The 21,871-nt window shown below is 36.4% G+C and overlaps 1 protein-coding gene across 3 annotated transcripts in view; it reads left to right on the top strand.

Annotated features, from left to right (window-relative positions):
- The window catches only part of LOC143243923 (protein O-mannosyl-transferase Tmtc3-like), a 217,728-nt gene that overhangs the window by 147,962 nt on the left and 47,895 nt on the right, over positions 1-21,871 (top strand). For all 3 annotated transcript variants that reach the window (XM_076487720.1, XM_076487721.1, XM_076487719.1), the window contains exons 3-8: positions 111-247; positions 3,241-3,322; positions 4,656-4,758; positions 9,289-9,404; positions 13,970-14,142; positions 14,436-14,688. In XM_076487720.1, the coding sequence (XP_076343835.1) occupies positions 111-247; positions 3,241-3,322; positions 4,656-4,758; positions 9,289-9,404; positions 13,970-14,142; positions 14,436-14,688 (864 nt within the window). The remainder of the gene's footprint in view (positions 1-110; positions 248-3,240; positions 3,323-4,655; positions 4,759-9,288; positions 9,405-13,969; positions 14,143-14,435; positions 14,689-21,871) is intronic.

Here is a 21,871-nt window from a genome sequence, read left to right on the forward strand (position 1 = left end):
AGGAAACACACACGAAAGTCAAAATCAAATAATCATTATATTAACTTTTTGTACGTTTATGCAACAATATTTATGTTTATTATATAGTTATGATTTTTCTTTTTCTTTAGGAACATAGCCATAAGTCGTACAGACCTTTATGTGTGCTTACGTTCAGGCTTAATTACGCCATGCATGAGCTTAACCCTATAGGATTTCATTTTGTGAACGTTGGACTCCACGTCATAGTTTGCATTTTCTATCTCAGGTAGGTGCTTAAAACACAACCTAAATATCTTTTTTTTTTTAATATTGAGATACCTGTATTAAAAAATCAAATTTGTTTTGGATAGTAAGAAGTTTACCGTTCGTCAGTGTTAGCGCGTGAAAATGTCGAGTTACATTAGGCTTAACATTTGTGATAAAAATCACTATAGCTTGTAGATAGATGTTTTGTTGGTTTCTCTAAATTCCTCTTCATTTGATTGTTACGGATTTTAAGTTATAGGCGTGTGATACAAAAAATGATGCAGTTTAGTGTTGTTTTTATTACTAATATTAGGCCCATGGTTTTGTTGCTTCGTCAGCATACAGCGTTTAACAACGCAATGTTTCGCCGCATTTTCTGAGAATATTGAAAAAAATGAGAAGAAATTTTGTATGTGTTAAAATGTTCTGTGAAAGAAAGCAAAAAACTTGTGTTCTATGGTTGACGAACGAATGATAATACACTTGGCTATTAAATGTTCGCTTTGTTTGTTCCACTTGGATGGCCAAACGATTTATCTCTTTCCATGCAGTGAATGAAAACAGTACTGGAATTTGTATGGCTGCAAAGTACTTTGTTACTGCCAGTTAAGTGAACATTTCTGGAAATTTTAAGTATTACAAAAATTATGAAAAGCCTTATTTTTTAACTACTGAAAAATAGTACTGGATAAAACATTTACTGGTTGATAAAGGAGAACATTTATTCAAACTGTTTTTAAATAACATTTATTATTTCATTTCTGCTGTCTGTAAAGTAAAATACATTGTTATTTTTTTCAGATGATAGGTTTTGTGGGTTAATTGTATATTGCATTTGTGTTTATATATAAAATTAACCTGATAGCAAATTTCATGTTTAATTTTCTAGAGAAAAGCCGGCCATTTTCTGATTATTGTTTTTGTTATCCAGCACAAAGTGTTTCATTATTTCGATATAAATTGTGTTGGATAAATACACTGTATTATTTTCCATAAAACTATTACGTTTGTGTTTTAATGTTGACTGCATAGTATTTCTATCGCAACTTTCATTGACGTAACATGAACCTTTATGTTCTCTTTAACTTTCGACAATTTATATACTGATACAAAAATTGGTAGTTAATAGATTTAATAAAGAAATTTTAGATAAAATTATTAAGCTATTCTGTAATAAATACAAAAATGTATTAAATAAATACGAAGAAAGTAAAATCAGAGAAATTATATTAAAAATTATTTTTAGCTAAAAATAAAGTCATCTCACAACTTGGCACTACTTTATGCGTATAAAAGCACGGCAGTCACAGTAAACTATCACTTTAGTTATGTCGTGTTAATTAATGTCTCTACCATATTGGGGGCAAGAATGCTATCTTCAAGAGGTAAGTTTTATCTTACTTACCCTCAAATGGTAGTACCTTATTTTAATTTATTTTGTTTCCATTTTTTATTTTTCATCTTTTTATATTTATCTTTTTCTTTTTCTTATTTTAACTTGTGAGAGTAGTCACCTTTCCACAACTGTCTGCAGGGTGATATAGATGTGGGATATTGAGGGCTTGGGCACCCACATCTCGCTCTCTTAATTTCTAATTTTCTTATGTGAGATTAGCGAACTGAAGGTTAAGACTGATAGACGGTGTGTCCCCACCGCAATGTGGGTCCTACTTTTCTAGTCACCTCCAAAACCTAGGATACATTTTATAATCCCACATTGTAGTTTGTATTCTAGGATTCTTTTTAAATATATGCAGCGTATTTTGTTTCATGTTAATGTGTTTGGTTTATGGCTTAAAAATTTATGGTTATAATATAATTAATCTGGGGTTGAGATTAGCTGTTTTTAACACAGTCCTTCCTCATGATTTTGTTTATTCATTTATCTTAATTTGGATGTAATTATTTAATTTCACTAATATCTATATTGTTAGGTATCATAATTTGTCTTGGACAAATTTCCAATTTATTAAGTTACGTATACTCCAATTTCATATAGTCTGAAATTTCAATTTGAATGTAGAAGTTAATTGAATGTCAATATGTGTATCGCATTTATGATATTTGCCAACAAGATTGATACACACAATTTTCACAACACAAATATGGTTTAATGTACAAACAACAATATAATATATAGTAATGGTTACAAATAATGATTTATATACAAAAGATTACAAACTTACAAACAATATTTAGCCTTCTATCTGGTCTGGAACTGATTATTTTATCAATGGTTTGTAATGAGCGAAGTACTTTGCTTCATTGTTGACCTCACACTGTTTACAAGCTTACTTTTCTCCGACGAAGATATCTCATGCCCTCATAGAAATACTATCGTCCGAAGTTAATTCTCTGAAGTTAACCGGCTTATAATGTTCGAAATCCATGAACGTTTCTGATCCGATATCTATAGTTTCCCAAATAATAAGCGTTTATCACAGTTATAGCTTTAGAGGTTTATAGTATTCTAACCAAAGCAAACCAACAATATATATATATATATATACACATACACACAAATACATAAACTGTCTCTCTGCGTATCGATTTATAAACTTTTAGGTGAGGTTCTCAAAAGTTCAGTTGCCAACAGTACTGGCAATCACGACTATTTTAAATACACACATAGCACATTGTTGATTAGTGTGCTCAAGAACCTTTTGCAAATTTAGAGAATACGTGAGACTTTTGCAGTATACAGTTAACAATATAAGTTACATTCTTTTCTTAATTATTATCAGCTATATTTAGCTAAAACAAACTCGGTATTAAAGTAGATACCTGATAGTAGATCCGTTACAATATGTATATATAGATATATACATAATCTATCTTTGTATGTTTTCTACTTCAAATGTAATTCTGCATGTCAAATATTATGAAGAAGGAACAGTTTGTATTTTAGTTCTTAAAATGAAATTTGCTGTGCGGGTCTAACTTCTTTGACTCATCTGTTTTTATTTTATATTTTCTTATGGTTAAAATAACTTTGTGCTTTCTTCCCTATAGAGTGTGTCGTATGATTCTACCAGAGTTGGCAAGCTTGGTTGCCGCTGTATTTTTTGCCGTTCACCCTATCCATACAGAAGCAGTAAGTGTTAGTTTTAGTTTTTCTCTTTAATAACCCATCTAAATTTCCTTCCGATTTTTCAATGCCTCCAAAAATTTGGGTGCAATTTTAAAGAATTCTGAAACTTATTTAGGTGATTTTTAGTGTTAAAGATCTCCAATAAAAACAAGTGGTTTGTTTTAGACCAAAGCCACGGTGGGCTATATTCTTTGTACGCTTCACGGAATCGAACGCCGAATTTAACGTTGTAAGTCTCTAAACTTACCACTGTCTGATAAAAATGTCCATACAGTTCCAAAAATATGTATCTCAGTACAATGAAAGTTGGCTGTCATCTAGCTATATGCAGTTAATTTATCATAAAGTATGTAATTGAAAAAAATGATTAAGATATACGAATATATTTAAATTAACGACACTCGGTTAACCTACTGAACCATTTTAAAGCAGCAATAGTAAGATAGAATGTTTTGGAAGAAATGACCAAAGTTGGTTCTTCCGTGTTAATTTATTTTAGTGACTAATTTTGACAGCATAGCATTATCCCTCTTCTCGTTAAATTAGCAACGAAATATACTGTAAATAGCTTCTAACATTGTCGAGAAGTGACTTAAAATAAATTAAGATATATTAAACTGTTTTCGAGAGGCTAACGTTGGCTGTGGAAGACCTTTGAAGCGTTTAATTTCCTGAGATTTAATATTAAATAACTGTTTTACATATGTTTGAGACAGCTGTTACTTGACAGTTGATTTGCGCAATTTCTCTTGTGGGTTCAGCACACGATCAGTTACTGTCTCAGTACACTTCATTTGTCAGTAAACATTTCCTGAAAGTCAAATGATATTATTATTATCACTATTACTATTATCAACTGTTGTATAGAGAGTTAACATAATAAAAGTGTACAAATATAACTAATATAAACGTGGACTGGACGTGGCCTCGTGATTAGCCTCTAGAACTGTGAATCTTTATGTCGTAGTTCACGTTATGTTCTTACAAAATTACGTTTCGCACTAAAGGGTCATAAGTGAATTATAAGAGTGACAGTCAAATCCCACTATTAGATTAAAATAGCCCAAGAATTGGCAGTGGGTGCTTTTGACCAGCTGCCTTCTCTCTAATCTATCGGTTCAAAATTACTGCTGTCTAATACAGATAACTGTTAGCTAGCTCAGCGCCAATGTCCGAATCAAACAAACAAAAATCATGTTTCGCATATGACATTCTAAAACTTATGTTATAGGACGAGCAAAAACATTACTGTCGGTACCTTTTATATACTGGTTCTAAACATACATGCAATCGAATATACATGTTTCATATTTGTTGTTTCGTGTGTATTTGTCAGGTGACGGGCGTTGTAGGACGAGCAGAAACATTATCATCGGTACTTTTTCTTCTCGCTTTCATCGCATATACCAAATGCATGACGGGTAAAGAGAGAAACACGGGTAAGTTGATATTCCAGGGTTGTTGTTTGTTTAAGAAAAGGGTATAGCATCATCGATAGTACTGTTACGCTCACTTACCTTGAGAATTATTGTTTTTTCTCAGAGTTTTCCTCTTTATCTTGGAACTAACCTTGTTTATACTTGACGTTTAAAGATATATTTGATAGAATAACTAAATAAATGTCAGCGATAGAGTCTGGTCTTTTACAGTTACGGTCCTGTTTGTTCAGCATTCCATAATATCAGATCAGTAAGAGAAACTATGTTGCATTCCCCCTTTTTGCATTTTTTTTTTTTTTTTTTGTAAAATTCAGGCTGAGTGAGTCTTTTACCAATGAACGACCTCCCAGAAGGATAAAAATGTCTGAAGAAGATATCATTTAGCTTTAAATGATTGTTGTAGGTTTTACTACGCGCATGTCACGATCACTGGTGCTAAAGTGTGAAAATTGATCCCGGATGAGCATCCAGTTTACTATGTTACGTATCACAGTTTGAAATAGTCTGAAACTGAGTTAAGTTATAATTAGGATTTGGAAGTTAATTAAACGTCGGTTGTTGTTTTTTGAATTAAGCACAAAGCTATTCAATGGATTATCTGTGCTCTGCCTACCACTGGTATCGAAACCCGGTTTTTAACGTTGTAAGTCCGCATACATACCGCTGAGCCATTGGGGGGCATTAAGCGTCGGAATCTATCAAATTTGCGATATTTACCAAAAAGATTGACACACATGTTTTTTTTTTCTAAACACAAATATATTTTAATACGCAAACAGTAATACAATTTAAAATAACGGTTATTAAAAATAATGATTTATATTCAAAAGTTTTACAAACTTACAAACAGTATTGAGTCTTTTATCCGATCCAGATCTTCCTTGATATCTTATCGCGGGCTCATAACGAGCAAATTGATTTTGAGTTGATACAGGCACAATTCCCATAACCGGGAGCTAGCTAGCTCTTCACTAGTCACATGTGAGTTTTCACAGCTGAAGTTATACGATGTCTTTGTAAAAATTCTAATGTTCCTATGTTAATCCGCTGAAGTTAAACGGTTTGTAATGTTCGAAATCTATAAACATTCTTGGTCAAATATCTGTAGTTTCGTGATTAATAAGCGTTAAACACAGTTATAGCTTCCAAGGTTCATAGTGTACTAACTGTATCAAAACAACAATATATGCTATGCTATCTCTTGGCGCGTCGATTTATAAATGTTACGCGAGGTTCTCGAAACTTCAGTTGGCAACAATACTGGTAATCACTGGTATTTATATACACACACAGTACGTTGTTGATTCTTACACTCGAGAATATTATAAAAATTTGGATAATATCTGGAAATTTCGCAATACCAATTTAATAGTATAAGTTACATACATTTCTATATGTTTAATTGAAACCAACATTGATATTAAAATAAGTATATAAAAGTAGGCCTGTCACACTGGTATTAGCTTACCAGAAAATTGAGTTATATTCCTGCTTTACAGTATATGAAAATATACGCTCTTATCAACTCTATTGTTATATATCTAGGAGTAAGAAAAGATTTAAAATATCTTGTAAATACATATTATAGTATAATCTTCTTTCTTTGAGCCTTTAAATCATACAACTCATTATCAGAATAAAACCCCAAAAATCATGATAAGTTTTCATTATGTCATGTAATTGTAGTTTAATTTATTGACATCCATTCAGAAGCTGTGTAACACGCTATTCACTTTTTTAGCACAAAAACATTCACCTTAGCAAATATTTGCTAAATCTCATAAGAATATAATGTATCTATTGTTAAACAATTACTATATAAAATGAATTGACATTACTAAACCTCGTAAATAACATGTATATTATAATAAATAAACTTAGTATTCCAAAAATAGTTTAATCCATCAGGGTATACGAGAACATTATAGTCTTGAAACTAGCTGTCTCCATGAAGGGACGCGTGAGCACTGGAAGTACCCATCTCCATCAGGATAGATGAGAGCATTATCGTCTTGGAAGTAGCTGTTCTCATCAGTGCACATGAGAGCATTGCAGTTTGGAAACTAGCTTTCTTCGTAATGGCACACAAGAGCACTGGAAGTAGCTATCTCCATCAGAGTATATGAGAGAATTGTAGTCTTGAAAATAGCTACTTTCATCAGGGTACATGAGAGCATTGTAGTCTTGGAAGTAGCTGTCTCCATCAGGGCACAATAAAACAATTATGCAGAAGTAAGCCGTCGTATTAATTCTGCCTTCTATAGAAAACAAATTGCTCTAGGTATTCCAAGGAAATATGGCCTAAACTTCGACTTTACCACCAAAAACCTGAACCATTGAGACCATACATGAGGGATGAGTCATTCTTGTAGCTTTCCTTCCCAAATCTGTCTTCTTCTACCTATACGAAAAAAGGGAAAAGCGTGATTCTGTAGACTACAATACATTTCATCGGTCCTTTTAGGCAACTTTTTCCAACTGCTATAGTCCATTTGTTGCAATGCTCTTTACAAGGTACAAATTGAGATGGATATGGGTTGCAGTGCATTGAAGGTCTGTCACCAGTTGTATTGTTTGACGAAGGTTGGACTTTTACCACCCTGTAAAACAATATTTTTCTACTGTTTCTGTCACTGAGTTTTGGCTTCCCCATTACATTTTATCTAGCTTTTCACGTTGCTGATAAACTCGAATGACCGATGTCTTGGAGTAGCCTACTAATGAAACTGTTTTGGCTAGTGTCCCCTTGCTGAACATTACAATATCTTTGTCTTTCCCCATAGTTATTAGATTGGTAGTAAATTGCTTGTCTCAGTCATTTACGGTGCTGAAAGGATCACTTGATACACCAGGTGGTCAATCTAATTAGCATGTGTAGCACAGTTCAGGTCAAATTCTGGAAAGGTAAATAATTGCTCATAAAGTAGCCAAACCCTGTAAGCATGAATGTTATCTCGAGAATCAGCACAAATAGTCACAATAAACGAACAACTGTTCTAGGGCCACTGCTGAGAAGAGGCAACAAAACCAAAAGGTTGAAATAGGTGTAGAATTATAAACAGTGAATGAGAGAAGCTGTGTGCTCTTTACATGAAAATCCAAGTATGAATTGTTTTGGTAACAATCAGCGAAATGTTGATCGACAGCGAAAGAAAAATGGTATATAACATCTACATAAGGCATGATGAGGGAGGAGACCAACATAAAGTGTGGGACTACATTTCAATTATTGGTGTAAGTGATATACCCAGAAATGATGGGATCGTGACTTTTGACATATTTATTTTGATCCGTCATGCCAACCTCTCAGAAATATAACTCATTAGAAGGTCGATACATCTTCCAGAAATACAATGATCACAAACGCACAAGAAATGTGCTGAAACAGTATCTTGACGGTAAATAGGCTAATGGAACTCTTTTAACCACGGCTTGGACAGCGCAAGATTCCTAAATGAACATTCCTGAAGTCTACACTTGAATTGGTTAGGGTGAAAGGCAATGAAACAACTTGCCTGAATTGTGGGTAATAACATAAATTATTTGGAACGATATTCTACAATCATTCATCAGTAAACTGTATGGAAAGCTGGAAGGGTGTATTGCGTTGTTTATATAAAGGAAAGAACTTATAAACAAAATGCTAGTGCGTTGTACAACCTATTCACTTTGTTTTCCGCGATAACGTTTTGTGACATCGATAAGATCAATGTCTAATTGATATTACTAGTTGTTTATGACTCATGTATGCGAACAGCTTGTGTGTTTTTATAACTATTTCCGTTACTGTATATAAAATGCTGTTTTTATTGAATTTCGCGCAAAGCTACTTGAGGGCTATCTGCGCTAGCCGTCCCCAATTTAGCAGTGTAAGACTAGAGGGAAGGCAGCTAGTCATCACCACCCACCGCCAACTCTTGGGCTACTCTTTTATCAACGAATAGTGAGATTGATCGTCACATTATAACGCCCCCACGGCTGAAAGGACGAGCATGTTTGGTGCGACAGGAATTCGAACTCGCGACTCTCGGATTACGAGTCAAACGCCTTAACACACTTGGCCACGCCGGGCCCTTTTGTTTTTAAATATAGTTTGTTTGTTATTGTTTGTCGGGCGAGTAGAATATCGGATACACACAAAAATAGTCATGTTTCCTCACAACATGAAACTAGTGACATATAAATGTTTGGAATTACCTTCAGGTGTAGTTTATACACTTTAATATGTAGTTTACATATGGTGCAGTCTGTTCTTTTCATTTCTTTCTGAAGGTGGATGTTATCAGCACTTCCTTTTTCTATATAACAATACTGATGTCTTTACATATGTTGTCAGAAAATGTTTTTTCACTCGGAACTCAAAAATTAATTAAAATAAAGAAAGGAATTATTAAAGTCATACTGCTGCAATGTTTTAAAGAATTGCCGCCATTTTGAAAAAAAATGTACTTCAAACAATTCATAGAAAATAACGTTACAAAATACTATTCTGTATCTTTTGTAGCCAAAATTCTGCTTTTTTCTTCACAGAATGGTCGCTACTTTTGGAGAGTATTTTTCTAATGACTCTAGCCACGCTGTGTAAAGAACAAGGGATTACCGTGGTTGGATTGTGTTGTACATATGAAGTGTTTGTTGCTCAAAAGGTAATTTATTTTCATGTTTTTGGTTTATATTTGATTTGACCTACATCTATAGTGTTAAAGTGTCTATATGCTTCAATATGTGATTCTTCAACAGTTTCATAATTATTTTGTAAATAATATCAACTTCACTTGATGGTAGTAATTCTTTTACCGAAAAAACTAAATTAAAATTATTGTGACATGTTAAGCCTAAAATGAGTAATAGAAAGCCCCAAATAAGACAGTATTGAACAATTATATGTTTGTATGTATATATCTTACATCACTATTCACGAGTGGAGGAGTTAGAGTACGCCTAACATGATTTAGAAAGTAACGATTGAACTATGCAGATAGACATCACTATTCACGAGTGGAGGAGTTAGAGTACGCCTAACATGATTTAGAAAGTAACGATTGAACTATGCAGATAGTTTAAACTCAGAATATACTTGAGGGATATACAAATTGTCTGAAATTTACGCTAATAAAATTGTCATTTTTTGTTATTATGGTTCGTGTGTGTGTGTTTTCTTACTGCAAAGCGACATCGGGCTATCTGTTGAGTCCACCGACGGGAATCGAACTCCTGGTTTTAGCGTTGTAAATCCGTAGACTTACAGCTATACCACCGGAGGACTTATTATAGTTCTTAACGTCAATTTTGACACTTTATGATAATGATATAAAAGTGATTTAGTTTTTATTTCTTTGCAAAATTCCTTTCCTGGTAGGCCCGACATGGCCAGGTGGTTAAGGCACTCGACTCTTAATCCGAGGGTTGCGTGTTTGAGTTCTCGTCACGCTAAACATACTCGCCCTTTCAGCCGTGGGGGCGTTATAATGTGACGGTCAGTCTCACTATTCGTTGGTAAAAGAGTAGCCCAAACGTTAGCGGTGGGTGGTGATGACAATTGCCTTCCCTCTTGTCTTACACTGCTTGTGTTACATATAAATAGTAGTAGTTTTTATTTCGTTAAAAGCTGCCCTATGTCTAATCAGCGTTAAGTTTACAGAATTTCAATCTTAAAATCAGAAGTTCGATTCCCTGTAGTGAGCTGAGCAGAGATATATATTTAATCTGTCATTTGGCACAGACATCTACGTTGCCTTGCTAATGTTGTACTGTTTTTATCGATATGATGATATTTCGTTACTTTCGAACGGTGGAGTTACATCTATACGTTATTGATCTGGACTTCAGTTCTTCTGGTAACTCGGCATGTCCTGGTGTTTAGGACACTTGACTGATAATCTGAGAGTCGCAAATTTGAATCCTGCCCTCGAATGTTCTCGTTCTTTCAGCCGTGTATGCGTTATAATGTTATGGTTAATCCCATTATTAGTCCAACTACCAGCTTATAGCTGACTTTAAGCTGATTGACTTGAGGAAAACAATTAGTCAATAACACTTATTTTCAGCTCTTGTTTGATCAAACAGTCAAGTATGACTGTCACTCTTACAGTGCATCCTCGTCTCCAAAGTGCGAAGCACGTTTATACGGCAACAGTTCACGAACTGTGAATCCTTAGATTTAAAGTCTGGATTTACAACTAAGTCACGTTCGGGCTCTAGTCTTTACTTGTTGTTGTTGTTTTTTACTAAAATTGAACGTAAGTGTAATTTGACGAACAGTATTTTAGATTTCCATTCGTGTAGTATATAATAACTAGCTGTTTGTTTGGTTTTAATTTTTTACAAAGATACTTGATAGCTATATACTCTAGCTGTCCATAACTGTGAAACTGTAGTGTCCCCCTGTGGGACAACAGTAAATCTTCATTATTAACAATGCTAAAATCAGGGTTTTGATTTTTCTCGGCGGACAAAACAAATAGTCCGATGTAGCTTTGCTACAAAGAAACAACAGCAAACAAACTCGATAGACTAGAGAAAATGCAACTGGTCAACACAATCCAACGCCGACTCTTGACCTGCTCGTTACCGACATCAAGTGGGAACATTATAATACCCCCTACGGCTGAATAGATGAGCATTTCCGGTAACGGGATACGAACATACGATCTGCAGGTTGCGAGTTGAATGCCTTAACTACCAAACCATTGAAAAAAATCCTGCAAGGTATTCTGTCAAGAAACGTTTAAATGTATATTATTTTCCTTTCAATACTTTTGGCATGCAAACAAAAAGTAAAAAAACAGAGGGACCTAAGCACTCTACTGACGTTTTTATAGGGCAGTTCATCTGATAAAATAGCACCTTCTAGGGTTTGGTGTACTGATGTCTTCCATTATGAAACATTTTTGCCATTATTGACTAATATTCAAGTAGGCATGGCTTGTGTCGATACCTTGTACTTTGAAATATTTTGCTTTGAAACGAAACTCAAAATCTCCTGTTTTATCACACGTTGCTCTAATGCTACTTAATCATCCTATATCGTTTTATAGTGCCCACTCCTGGGACAGTTATCGCCCTCGCGTGTGGTTGCGCCCTCAAAATTAACGATAGGCCTTATTCTGCGTTTAAACTTTAAAAAGCTCTTAGATTCGTGTTCGGCAAATTGCAAAAACTGATGAGATGCGACGAAATGGGGGAAGGGCGAACAGAATGGGAGGTAAGAAATATTTGTAAAGGGAAGGTCGTGAACACGCATTATTAATGTATGAAAATAATCGCAGTGAAAAGTTTGGGTGGGTACGAGCAAAGTAGGAAGTGATGTTGTTTATCATCATTCGTCACCAAGGTTTCACCAGATTGACTTGACTCAAAGTCGAGAGAGGGCGTGTCGTCACAAGACAAATAGTTCTTCAGAAGGGTATTACTACTGATTGGTAACAGGATAAGAACAATGGAGGATGGGAATTAAACCCGGACGTTGGTGATTGGGAACTATCTGTCACACGTGCTCTCTGTTTATGCCACTTGAAAGCTTGCACAAGCGACCGTTGTGCAGTTATCAAACATGATAAAATGTACAAGGAAAATGGATAACATCTTTTCACTTTTAACCACTGTATCCAGAGAGCATACATTGAGATTTGTCCCCAGGGCATGTCACAGCACTAGCTGATAAATGGTAATTCTTAAATGAGACCTACTCACGATATTTTGGAAGCCGTGTAATGCTGCGAACACATTCTTCCACTTCCATGAGTTACAAGGCTCAATAATTGAGCTATTATTAGTTAAAGTTGACAAACGCTCAAGATACCTTTTATTATAACTATTATAAAACGTAAACCTTTCGTTGTGTTCTTGTTTTCTTTAATCAATTCGATTGAGGTTACCATTTTTCATAACTGTTTTAAAATTAAAATCATTTTTATTTCAACATATTTCAGTTAAACTTGTATTTACATAACATGCTATATGGCTCCATAATTAATCAAACGCGTTTCGAGTAGACAGTCTACAGGAAAACTGATAAGGAAAAATAGTTTTAAACAGAAGAATTGTGACTATACAAGTCGTTTTATGTATAATTATGCACAACTCATGTATCTTATTACTGTGTTGGTAATTAGTCGATTATTGATAAGTACCAAAGCAAGCTGTAAAAGATAAAAATCACGTGTTCTTTTTTTTTTTTATAAGCCATTGCTTCATTGTTGATATACTTAGAATCCAGTTAAGTGTAATCCAAAATTTAATTACTCTCACAAACTCTGATACATATCTTCAACATGTTTTACAGTTTCAAATTATTAGAACTTACATTTAAAAAAGGATTTTCCCTGAATATGCATGACTGTTGGCAGAACTGGTTGAGTTCTAGCCGATCATTGTCAGGCTGAAAGGTTGTACAATTTCGTATAATTAATGGCTCATACAAATAATAGTGCTTAAAACTTCTCGGTCATTTGCAATCTGACAACAATAAATAAGGAGTATTTTTACTTAATAGTGTGTTTGTAAGGATATGATGTATTTGTTTTTACCAGAAGAAACATAGATATAGAAATAATTCGTATACTACATGCGATTATTTAACACTCCAAAACGGAAAGAAACGTCATCGCTCTAAATGTTTTACAGAATACATCAATTTTTTGTTGTTACTTGATAACGGGAGAATAATTTGCTGAACGTATGAATAATACGATTATCAATTATGGTTTTCAATACCTGATGTTTAACATTCTTTTCACGTATTCTGTAGCTGAAAACAATAATATGGAAGTATATGATGTTCCACTTAGGGAATATTACCTCTGTTGTGTGATTTCTTCCCTTAAGGAAAATTTCCTCCCATGTGTGATTTCTTTCCTTATGTATACGATGTCTCCCCTTAGAGAAGATCTCCTCATGTGTACGATTTCTTCCCGGTGCAAATTTGGATTGATAGTTATTGAACTATAATTTGACATCATTCAATATATTTGTATTTTGGATGAGATCTTCTGTTTCGTTAAAAAGAACAACAAGTTCATCATACGTATTAATTAAAAGCATCAGTATTTTAAAGTTAAAACTGAAGAGAAATGGAAATCTAGATTCGTAGCAGATGTTTAATGAGTTTGATTGGAAAACAAAGTACTTTGTTTCTGCGGATAGAAAATTAATGAAATCAATGTTGTGTATTTAAGTCATATGACATTGTATTTAATTATGTTCAATCCAGTTACGACTTCCAGACCTTCTTCGTATATTCCAAAATCTGATGACTTCCAAATCCCCTCCTCCACCGTGGCTTCGAGACGCTGTGATTCGTCTGGTAATACTTATTGGTAGTGCCTTGTTACTTTTGGTCGGAAGAGTAAAGGTCATGGGCGCCCAACTACCTGTATTCACCAAGTACGTATTAAAAGATATTCTCGGATAATCATCAATCGTGTCAACATCACAACCAAAACTAAATCGAAGATAATAATCTTATAAATTCCTCCCGATTAAGACGTATTGATATCGATATATTACCTTGGTAACTTGTCCACTGAACTTGAAGTTTGTTGTAGCTATTGTCTATATAACGTTGTTGTTGTTTTTCTATTTCTAGTCTTGACTTTATTAACGTAGGTATTATAGTCTGATGAAACAAAAAGACGATTAAAATGACCATTACCAGTAAAGACTTTTGTATTTAACAGGTTTGACAATCCAGCCGCTGTGGCAGAAACCCCAGTACGACAGTTGACATACAACTATCTACTCCCAGTTAACGCGTGGCTTATGTTATTCCCTTGTGATCTGTGCTGTGATTGGACAATGGGGACTATACCTCTTGTGGAGTCCTTCAGGGATCCACGGAACCTCTTTTCTATTGTCTTCTACCTGTTCTTCGTCCTGCTGGTGTGGAACGCACTAAATTCAGATGATGACCATTCAGAAGTGGTTGTTATGGTAAGCTGTAAAATGTGATTAAATCATGACACAGAGACATCGCTAGGCGTTTTAACACGGGGCCCATACCCCAATTAGTGCCTTGAAACATCAAAGTAGTAGAAAACCATATTCGATATCATATTGAAACGCCGAAATTTCCATGCCCATGGGCTTGATCCCCAAATTTTCAAGCACCTGGCGATGCCTCTGCCTTCACTTTTTTTCGGACATTGAATGAATTATTAGAAGTGAGTTTATTCTTTTCGTAAATCTATTCACTGTTGAGGGATGGCATTATATGACATTTCTTCACAACTGGTTAGAGATAATGGTTTGGTTTAAATTTCGCGCAAAGCTACTCGAGGTCAATCTGCGATAGCCGTCCCTAATTTAGCAGTGTAAGACTAGAGGAAAGGCAGCTAGTCATCACCACCCACCACCAACTCTTGGTCTACTCTTTTACCAACAAATAGTAGAATTGGCCGTCACATTATAACGCCCCCATGGCTAAAAGGGCAAGCATGTTTGGTGTGACGAGGATTCGAACCCATGAATTAGGAGTCGAGTGCCTTAACCACCTAGCCATGCCGGACCTAAGTGCCAATTATGTGGTTTTTTTTTACACGTTTTGGAGGAGTAGTATTAGTTGCGTAAAATGTCTTCAAGTACTCTTGAGGTTGTATTATTTGTGTGAAATTTTAATACACGCTGCTGATGGATAGCGTTAATTAATTGTGTATATTTTAAACATTATTAAAATATAGCGTTAGCTGTGTGAAATGTCTTCATGAACTATTAAGGGATAGCGTTATTCAAGTGAATGTTTTTGATGTAATATTAAATGATAGCAACAAATGCATAAAACTGTCGCAGTGTTGAGGGATAACATTATTCATGTGAATGTTATTGACGTAATATTATGTGACACCAACAACTGTATGAAATTGTCAGTGTTTAGAATTTTTTCCACGCACTTGTGAAGGATGGTGGTAATTATGTAAAAGCTGCACACATGTTTTATACGAGTGACGTAACTCGTGTTTGTTTAGAATTAAGCACAAAGCTACACACTAGGTTATCTGTGCTCTGCCCACGATGGATATCGAAACCAAGTTTTTAGCGGTGTGAGTGGGCACACATACCGCTGTGCCACTGGAGCGGGGGCATAATTTGTGTTAAACCTCTACGAACATTGTTGAGGCTTAGCGTCAATTTGTGAAATCTATAGTTCTTTTAACATTCGAAAATACGGTTATTAGAGAAGAACACGTGGGACAACTAACTATTCGTCTTTTTTCTACTTATTCAACATTTTACTTATTCCTTACTGAATTGCTGACATAATTCAATTATCTAAGAAAAAGAAACACATAAAAAATCTATTGAAGTATTATAATTTTCTTAGAAAATTAAATAAAATGAAAAGTTGTTTTTCATCTATAAAATTTGATTAGGTTCTGCAGATCAATGTAATACTACTACAGCTGTTCATAAGATCCGTTAAAACCCCATTTTGTTTTGTCATTTTCATATTTAACTTAAATCATATATTTTAATTTCCGAGTATGGGTTTTATTTCTTCGAAAAAAGATCCGCACTGAGGTACAGCCAGAAATAAACCATTCATTATTGATTTGTCGTTTTTCTTCACTGTGTCATTTCCTCAGTCACTGCATACTGCGTCAAACGAGTGAAAGAACATTTGGGGGTGTTTTATTTCTAATACACACACACGTCTATGTAGTTATTTTGTTCTCCGTATTCGTAGGGTACGTACAAAATCATAAGTTAACAAATTTCAAAAACTTTAAGGCCCGGCATGATCAGGTGGTTAGGGTGATCGACTTGTAATCTAAGGGTCGCGGGTTCGAATCCCAGTCACAACAAACATGCTCGCCCTTTCAGCCGTAGGGGCGTTACAATGTTACGATGAATCCCACAATTCCTTGGTAAAGGAGTAGCCCAAGAGTTGGCGATGGGTGGTGATGAATATCTGCCCTCCCTATAGTCTTACATGTGCTAAATTATGGACGATCGTAGATACCCCTTGTGTAATCTTTGTAAACAAACAAAAATAAGTTTGACTGTGGAAAACTCATGCTATTCTATTACGTTTGCACTTTCTCTATCATTTTGGACTTTGAAAAATCGAAAAATACATCATTCTGCTGTTTGCATAAAGTCAGGCTTAAACGTTATGAGCGACGTAATGAACAAAGTGTATATTGTTGGCGTAGATGTATAAGAACTTTTGAGTTAGGTTAATTACTTACTTCTGTCAAACATAAGAATATTCACACATTTTCACGTAAAACTAAATATTACTTAATTTCTCGTTTTTTCAACATAGCCTCCTCAATGAAATTATTTTAGTTTCGGCCAATGACAGAATATATTTTCTTTTAAAGAGTAAGGATAGGCCCCGCACCGTAAACGAACCACTGTCTGTCATAAGATATTGGAAGCTGTTTTTGTGTTTTTGATTCTAAGCAAACCCTGTCGTGCATGCTTGAAAGTTGGCGAATAACTACAGACTTTACCGCCCTCCAGTGGTACGGTAGCATACCTGCGGACTTACGATGCTAGAAACCGAGTTTCGATACCCGTGGTAGACTAGAGCTCAGATAACGTATTATGCAGCTTTATTCTTAACTACGAACCTAGAGTTAAGTTTAAATACTTGACTTGTTATTCTTCGTAAGTGATTCCTGCTACGCTTGTGTGGCAGTAAAAGTCAAAGACGGCCGTGGAGTGACAGCGACAGTGAAGCGAAGATGGGTAACAGTAGAAGTAGGATCGCTAAAATTATGTGTGAACAAGTATAGGACTGGTTTTGTGTAAGGTGAGAGGACTGGTTCGATACGTTGTTCTGTGACTGATTAACTGGTGCTCAGCTACTAATCACTGCCTCAGTGAAATATGAACATGACTAAAGAACTGCTTTACCTGGTGCTTAGCTGCTGATTACTGTCCTAATCGGATATGAACATGTCTAAAGGGCTACTTTACCTAGTACTTAGCTACTAATCACTGCCTTAATGAAATATGAGCATTAATAAAAGTCTGCTTTGGTTAGAATATTTGTTATTCAAAAACAAAGGTACTCTTGCCCCCTTATATCAACATATAAAACAGCAAAAATATCCAGCTAGCACTTGTTTTTTATACAGAAATAAGAAACACCGTGTAAAGCAGTTTTGGAGATTCTCCAAGTGATTTCAGTCCATCTGTCATGCTCTTGCCAATAGTTCTGCAATGTAGTTTCAGTTCCAGAAAGCATAAGGTTGTCAAGTCAAAAGTACATCACCACACCTTGCTTGCTCCCCATGAGCCATCTGGTGTATGAGAACAAAAGTTTTCTAGCGCCTGTTTCAACATTCCAAACGCACATATATCCATAGACACCGCGTCTGGAGACTTGAGCGCTATGTTTTCGTTTAGAATACCATGATTATCCGTTTCATTATTCAGTCGCTTGAGTTATGCTACAATTGAAGAGATATGTCACAGAACCAGCTCATGTACACATAACTTGTGACACTTTTCCAACCGGAGGTCATTTTTGATTGTGTTGCGTACTGTTGCCAGGGTTACATGGACAGCTTATGTCACTGATTTTGGGTGCATTTAGGTACAAGACGTTATATTATGGCTTGGCTATAATTTGTTGCAGGTCTCTTTCTGAGTAGTACTGGTGGTCCATGTTGAGACATATTTCTTTATTTTACAATCCTGCCATTAAATACAAAGGATATTCTCGTCTTGAAAGTTTGAAATCTCCTACCTAAACACATCTTTATGATCTGAGTGTATGAATATTTTGTGCCTGAAAGGGCATTTTATATACCATTCCTAAAATTGGTTTTCAGCGGTATCATGCTATGTGCAAAACGCCGAATAATGTCGAAATGTAGTTCTGATCCATTCCGTTTGACCAAAACTTTATATGAGCGATGTTGTCACTCAACTTGCTAATATGTATATTCAGATTAATCTTAATATAATTCATACAATCCTTGATATAGGTTTATAACAAGACAAATTACTTGTGTTTGTCTATGCCTAATTCGTTAACAGAATAAATTGTTGTCATTTTTGTATACATTGTTTTTAGCACTAGTAACTACTACTCTAGGTTAAAACTTCTGCTGGGTATCTAGCACTTCTGCTTCTTTCTTCACCTTCTTAACCATCAAGACTCGGGCAGAACGATCACCTGTTTCCTTTCGAGCTGGTTGTCTCTATGATTATAATCGTCCCTTTACACTGGTGGAATTCAAACTGGCCCCTCATCGGTCTGGCAGTACGTCGGTCGGACCTGATGACGTACACTATGAAATGCTGCGCCATCTATCTCCAGCATCTCTTGCTGTTCTTCTGATTGTTTTTAAACAGATCTGGCAGGAGAATGTTTTTTAATGCCTGGCACCAGGCTATTGTCCTACCTTTCTTTAAGCCAGGGAAAGATCCCAAGATTCCTTCAAACTACCGTCCAATTGCTTTGACGAGTTGTCTCTGTAAGACCTCAGAGAGGATTGTTAATGCTCGTCTTGTTTGGTTCCTCGAATCAAACAACCTCCTCTTGCCCACCCAGTGTGGGTTCCGACGACAACGCTCCACCATGGCCCACCTGATTCGACTTGAAACATCAATCAGAGAAGCCTTTCTCAAACGACATCTAGTGTCAGTATTCTTTGACATTGAGAAGGCTTATGATACAACATGGAGATATGACATTTTGCGAGACCTCCATATATATGGGTTACGTGGCCATTTGCCCATTTTTATTAAACATTTTTTAATGGACAGGCGATTTCAACTCGTGTGAGTTCGACACTTTGAATTCTTTTCTACAGGAACTAGGAGTCCCCTCATGGCTGTGTTTTGAGTGTCACACTTTTCAGTAAAAAGATTAATGCCATCACTGAACAACTCCCTCTTACTGTTGGAAACGGGCTCATATCAGTCGTTGAACATGAGGTATATAAAGTGGCAGCTACAGACGGCCCTCAATCGTTTACTAAAGTGGATCACAGTAAAGGGCTTCAACTTTACTCTCTCTAAAACTGTTTGCATGCACTTTTGCCACCAACGAGATATTCACTTTGATCCTGAACTTCGTATTGGTGAAGTTGTGCTGCCTGTGGTCCTTGAGACAAAGTTGTTGGGGCTTATCTTTGGCCGTAAGCTGCCCTTTATACCACACATCAAGCAGCTACAGGTCAAATGTACCAGAGCACTTAACATTCTCCGTGCCCTCTCTTCCACCACTCCCCTCGGTGTGGATTCCTGTACGTGGTGAGGGGACCTCCCAGGGAAGGTTCTGTTCTATCTGGTTACCTTCTCTGGGATCTAAACATCCACCCACGTGTTTGCCGTGCGTGGCGACCCGTGAAGGAGAGGAGAGGATCCTGGTGGTTGAGGGGTCCAACCCTAACACACCACTTTGGCCTCGAATTCCTGTAGACGGGCGGCCTTTGGGTGGCCCCCCTTGGGTCAATCGGCTGGTCCACTTGGGCTAGAGTCAACCAAGTACCAGTGTTGGAAGTTCTCAACGGGTGTTGTGGACATTGTGCCTGATGCTGGTGTTTGGGTATAGTGCTCACGAAACCCTGGCGTTGCTGCATTGTCCTTGCGTGACTTTGTAGTGCGTCCCCTTGTAGGGCTCCATGGTGGGTGGGGTCAGTGGGTACCGAAATTTTTTCCTTTTCCTATGGATCCTCAAAAAAATTTAAATAAAATTGTAAAAAAACAGTTAATGGGTAAGCGACCACGTCTTGAATACTCAGAACAGCAATCTTCAACATCAGTAACACACGTACCTCATTTTCTTATATTACATTCTCTTTCGGAAAACCTTTAGGGCAAATGTCCCCTTTTTATTCAAAAGGGACTAGAGGGACTTGCTGGCTCTCCAAAATCAGTAAAGAAACTTCGATCTGGTGACATATTAGTTGAAACATCCACATCCCAACACAGTGAACTCCTGTTGAAATCAAAGGCAATTGGGGATATACCTATTGAGGTTACACCCCATGCTACCTTGAATTCTTCACGAGGAGTTATTGTTGAAAGGGATTTGAAGAACGTTCCCGAGTCAGAGATTCTCGCTGGTCTCTCCACTCAAGGAGTTTCTGCAGTGAGGCGCATCTTCACTCGCAAAGATGGAATTACACTGCCAACAAATACCCTCGTTTTAACATTTACTTCACCACGTGCACCTGCCACCATCAAGGCAGGTTATCTCATTTGCAGGGTTCGGCCATACATACCAAACCCTCTTCGATGTTTCCAATGTCAGAGATTCGGCCACTCAAAGACATCTTGTCGTGGTTCCTTGACATGTGCTCGTTGTGGAGGCAAGGACCACGATGCCTATGACTGTGACATGAACCAACATTGCGTAAACTGCAATGGTTCTCACCCTCATACTTTCATTCTTGCCCAAAATGGTTGGAGTAAAAGAGGTGCAGCGTTTGAAAACGACACATAACATTAGTTATCCTGAGGCTCGGAAATTGCTGTCCACAACTCCATCTCGGACATATGCTGCTGCACTTCATTCCACAACTACAGTGGGAGTGCAGACAGATCTCTCTGTGCCTCCAAAGAATCGTTTTCAAAACAAATGAAAGCCTTTTGACCTCCGTGGTTAAAAGGTTGATGAATCAACTATCACACCTATCTCTGTCCCTCCCATACCTTCCAACACACCTCAAGATCCACGTCCTTCAGTTTCAAATACAGGCATTTCTTCTGATACATCTTTTTCTCCCACCACAAGAGACAAAACAATTATTCGTTCGCGTTCTCAGTCACTAGATTCCCCTTCCAATAACAAAAACCTGCCCACCCGACACAGAGCAGGATCCATGGAGGTTGATAGACCTCCTCCAACTAAAGACAGTAAAGAAAAAAGACGTGGTCGTAAACCGAAGGGTTCTCCAACCACTTCACCTACCCGTTCTTAAAAATGGCCACCTTGATACAATGGAACTGTCGAGGTTTACGTTCTAATCTGGATGATATCAAAACGCTGATTGCTTCCTACCATCCTGTTTGTCTTTCTTTACAAGAAACATTTCTCAAAACTACTGATACTGTCTCCATTCGGCAGTTTTCTCTGTACAGAAATGACAGGTTGTGTGATGGTCGAGTACATGGAGGGGTGGCACTGTTGGTTGATCAACACGTGCCCACC

This window comes from Tachypleus tridentatus, chromosome 2, assembly GCF_004210375.1.
Source record: "Tachypleus tridentatus isolate NWPU-2018 chromosome 2, ASM421037v1, whole genome shotgun sequence".
NCBI classification, from domain to species: domain Eukaryota; kingdom Metazoa; phylum Arthropoda; class Merostomata; order Xiphosura; family Limulidae; genus Tachypleus; species Tachypleus tridentatus.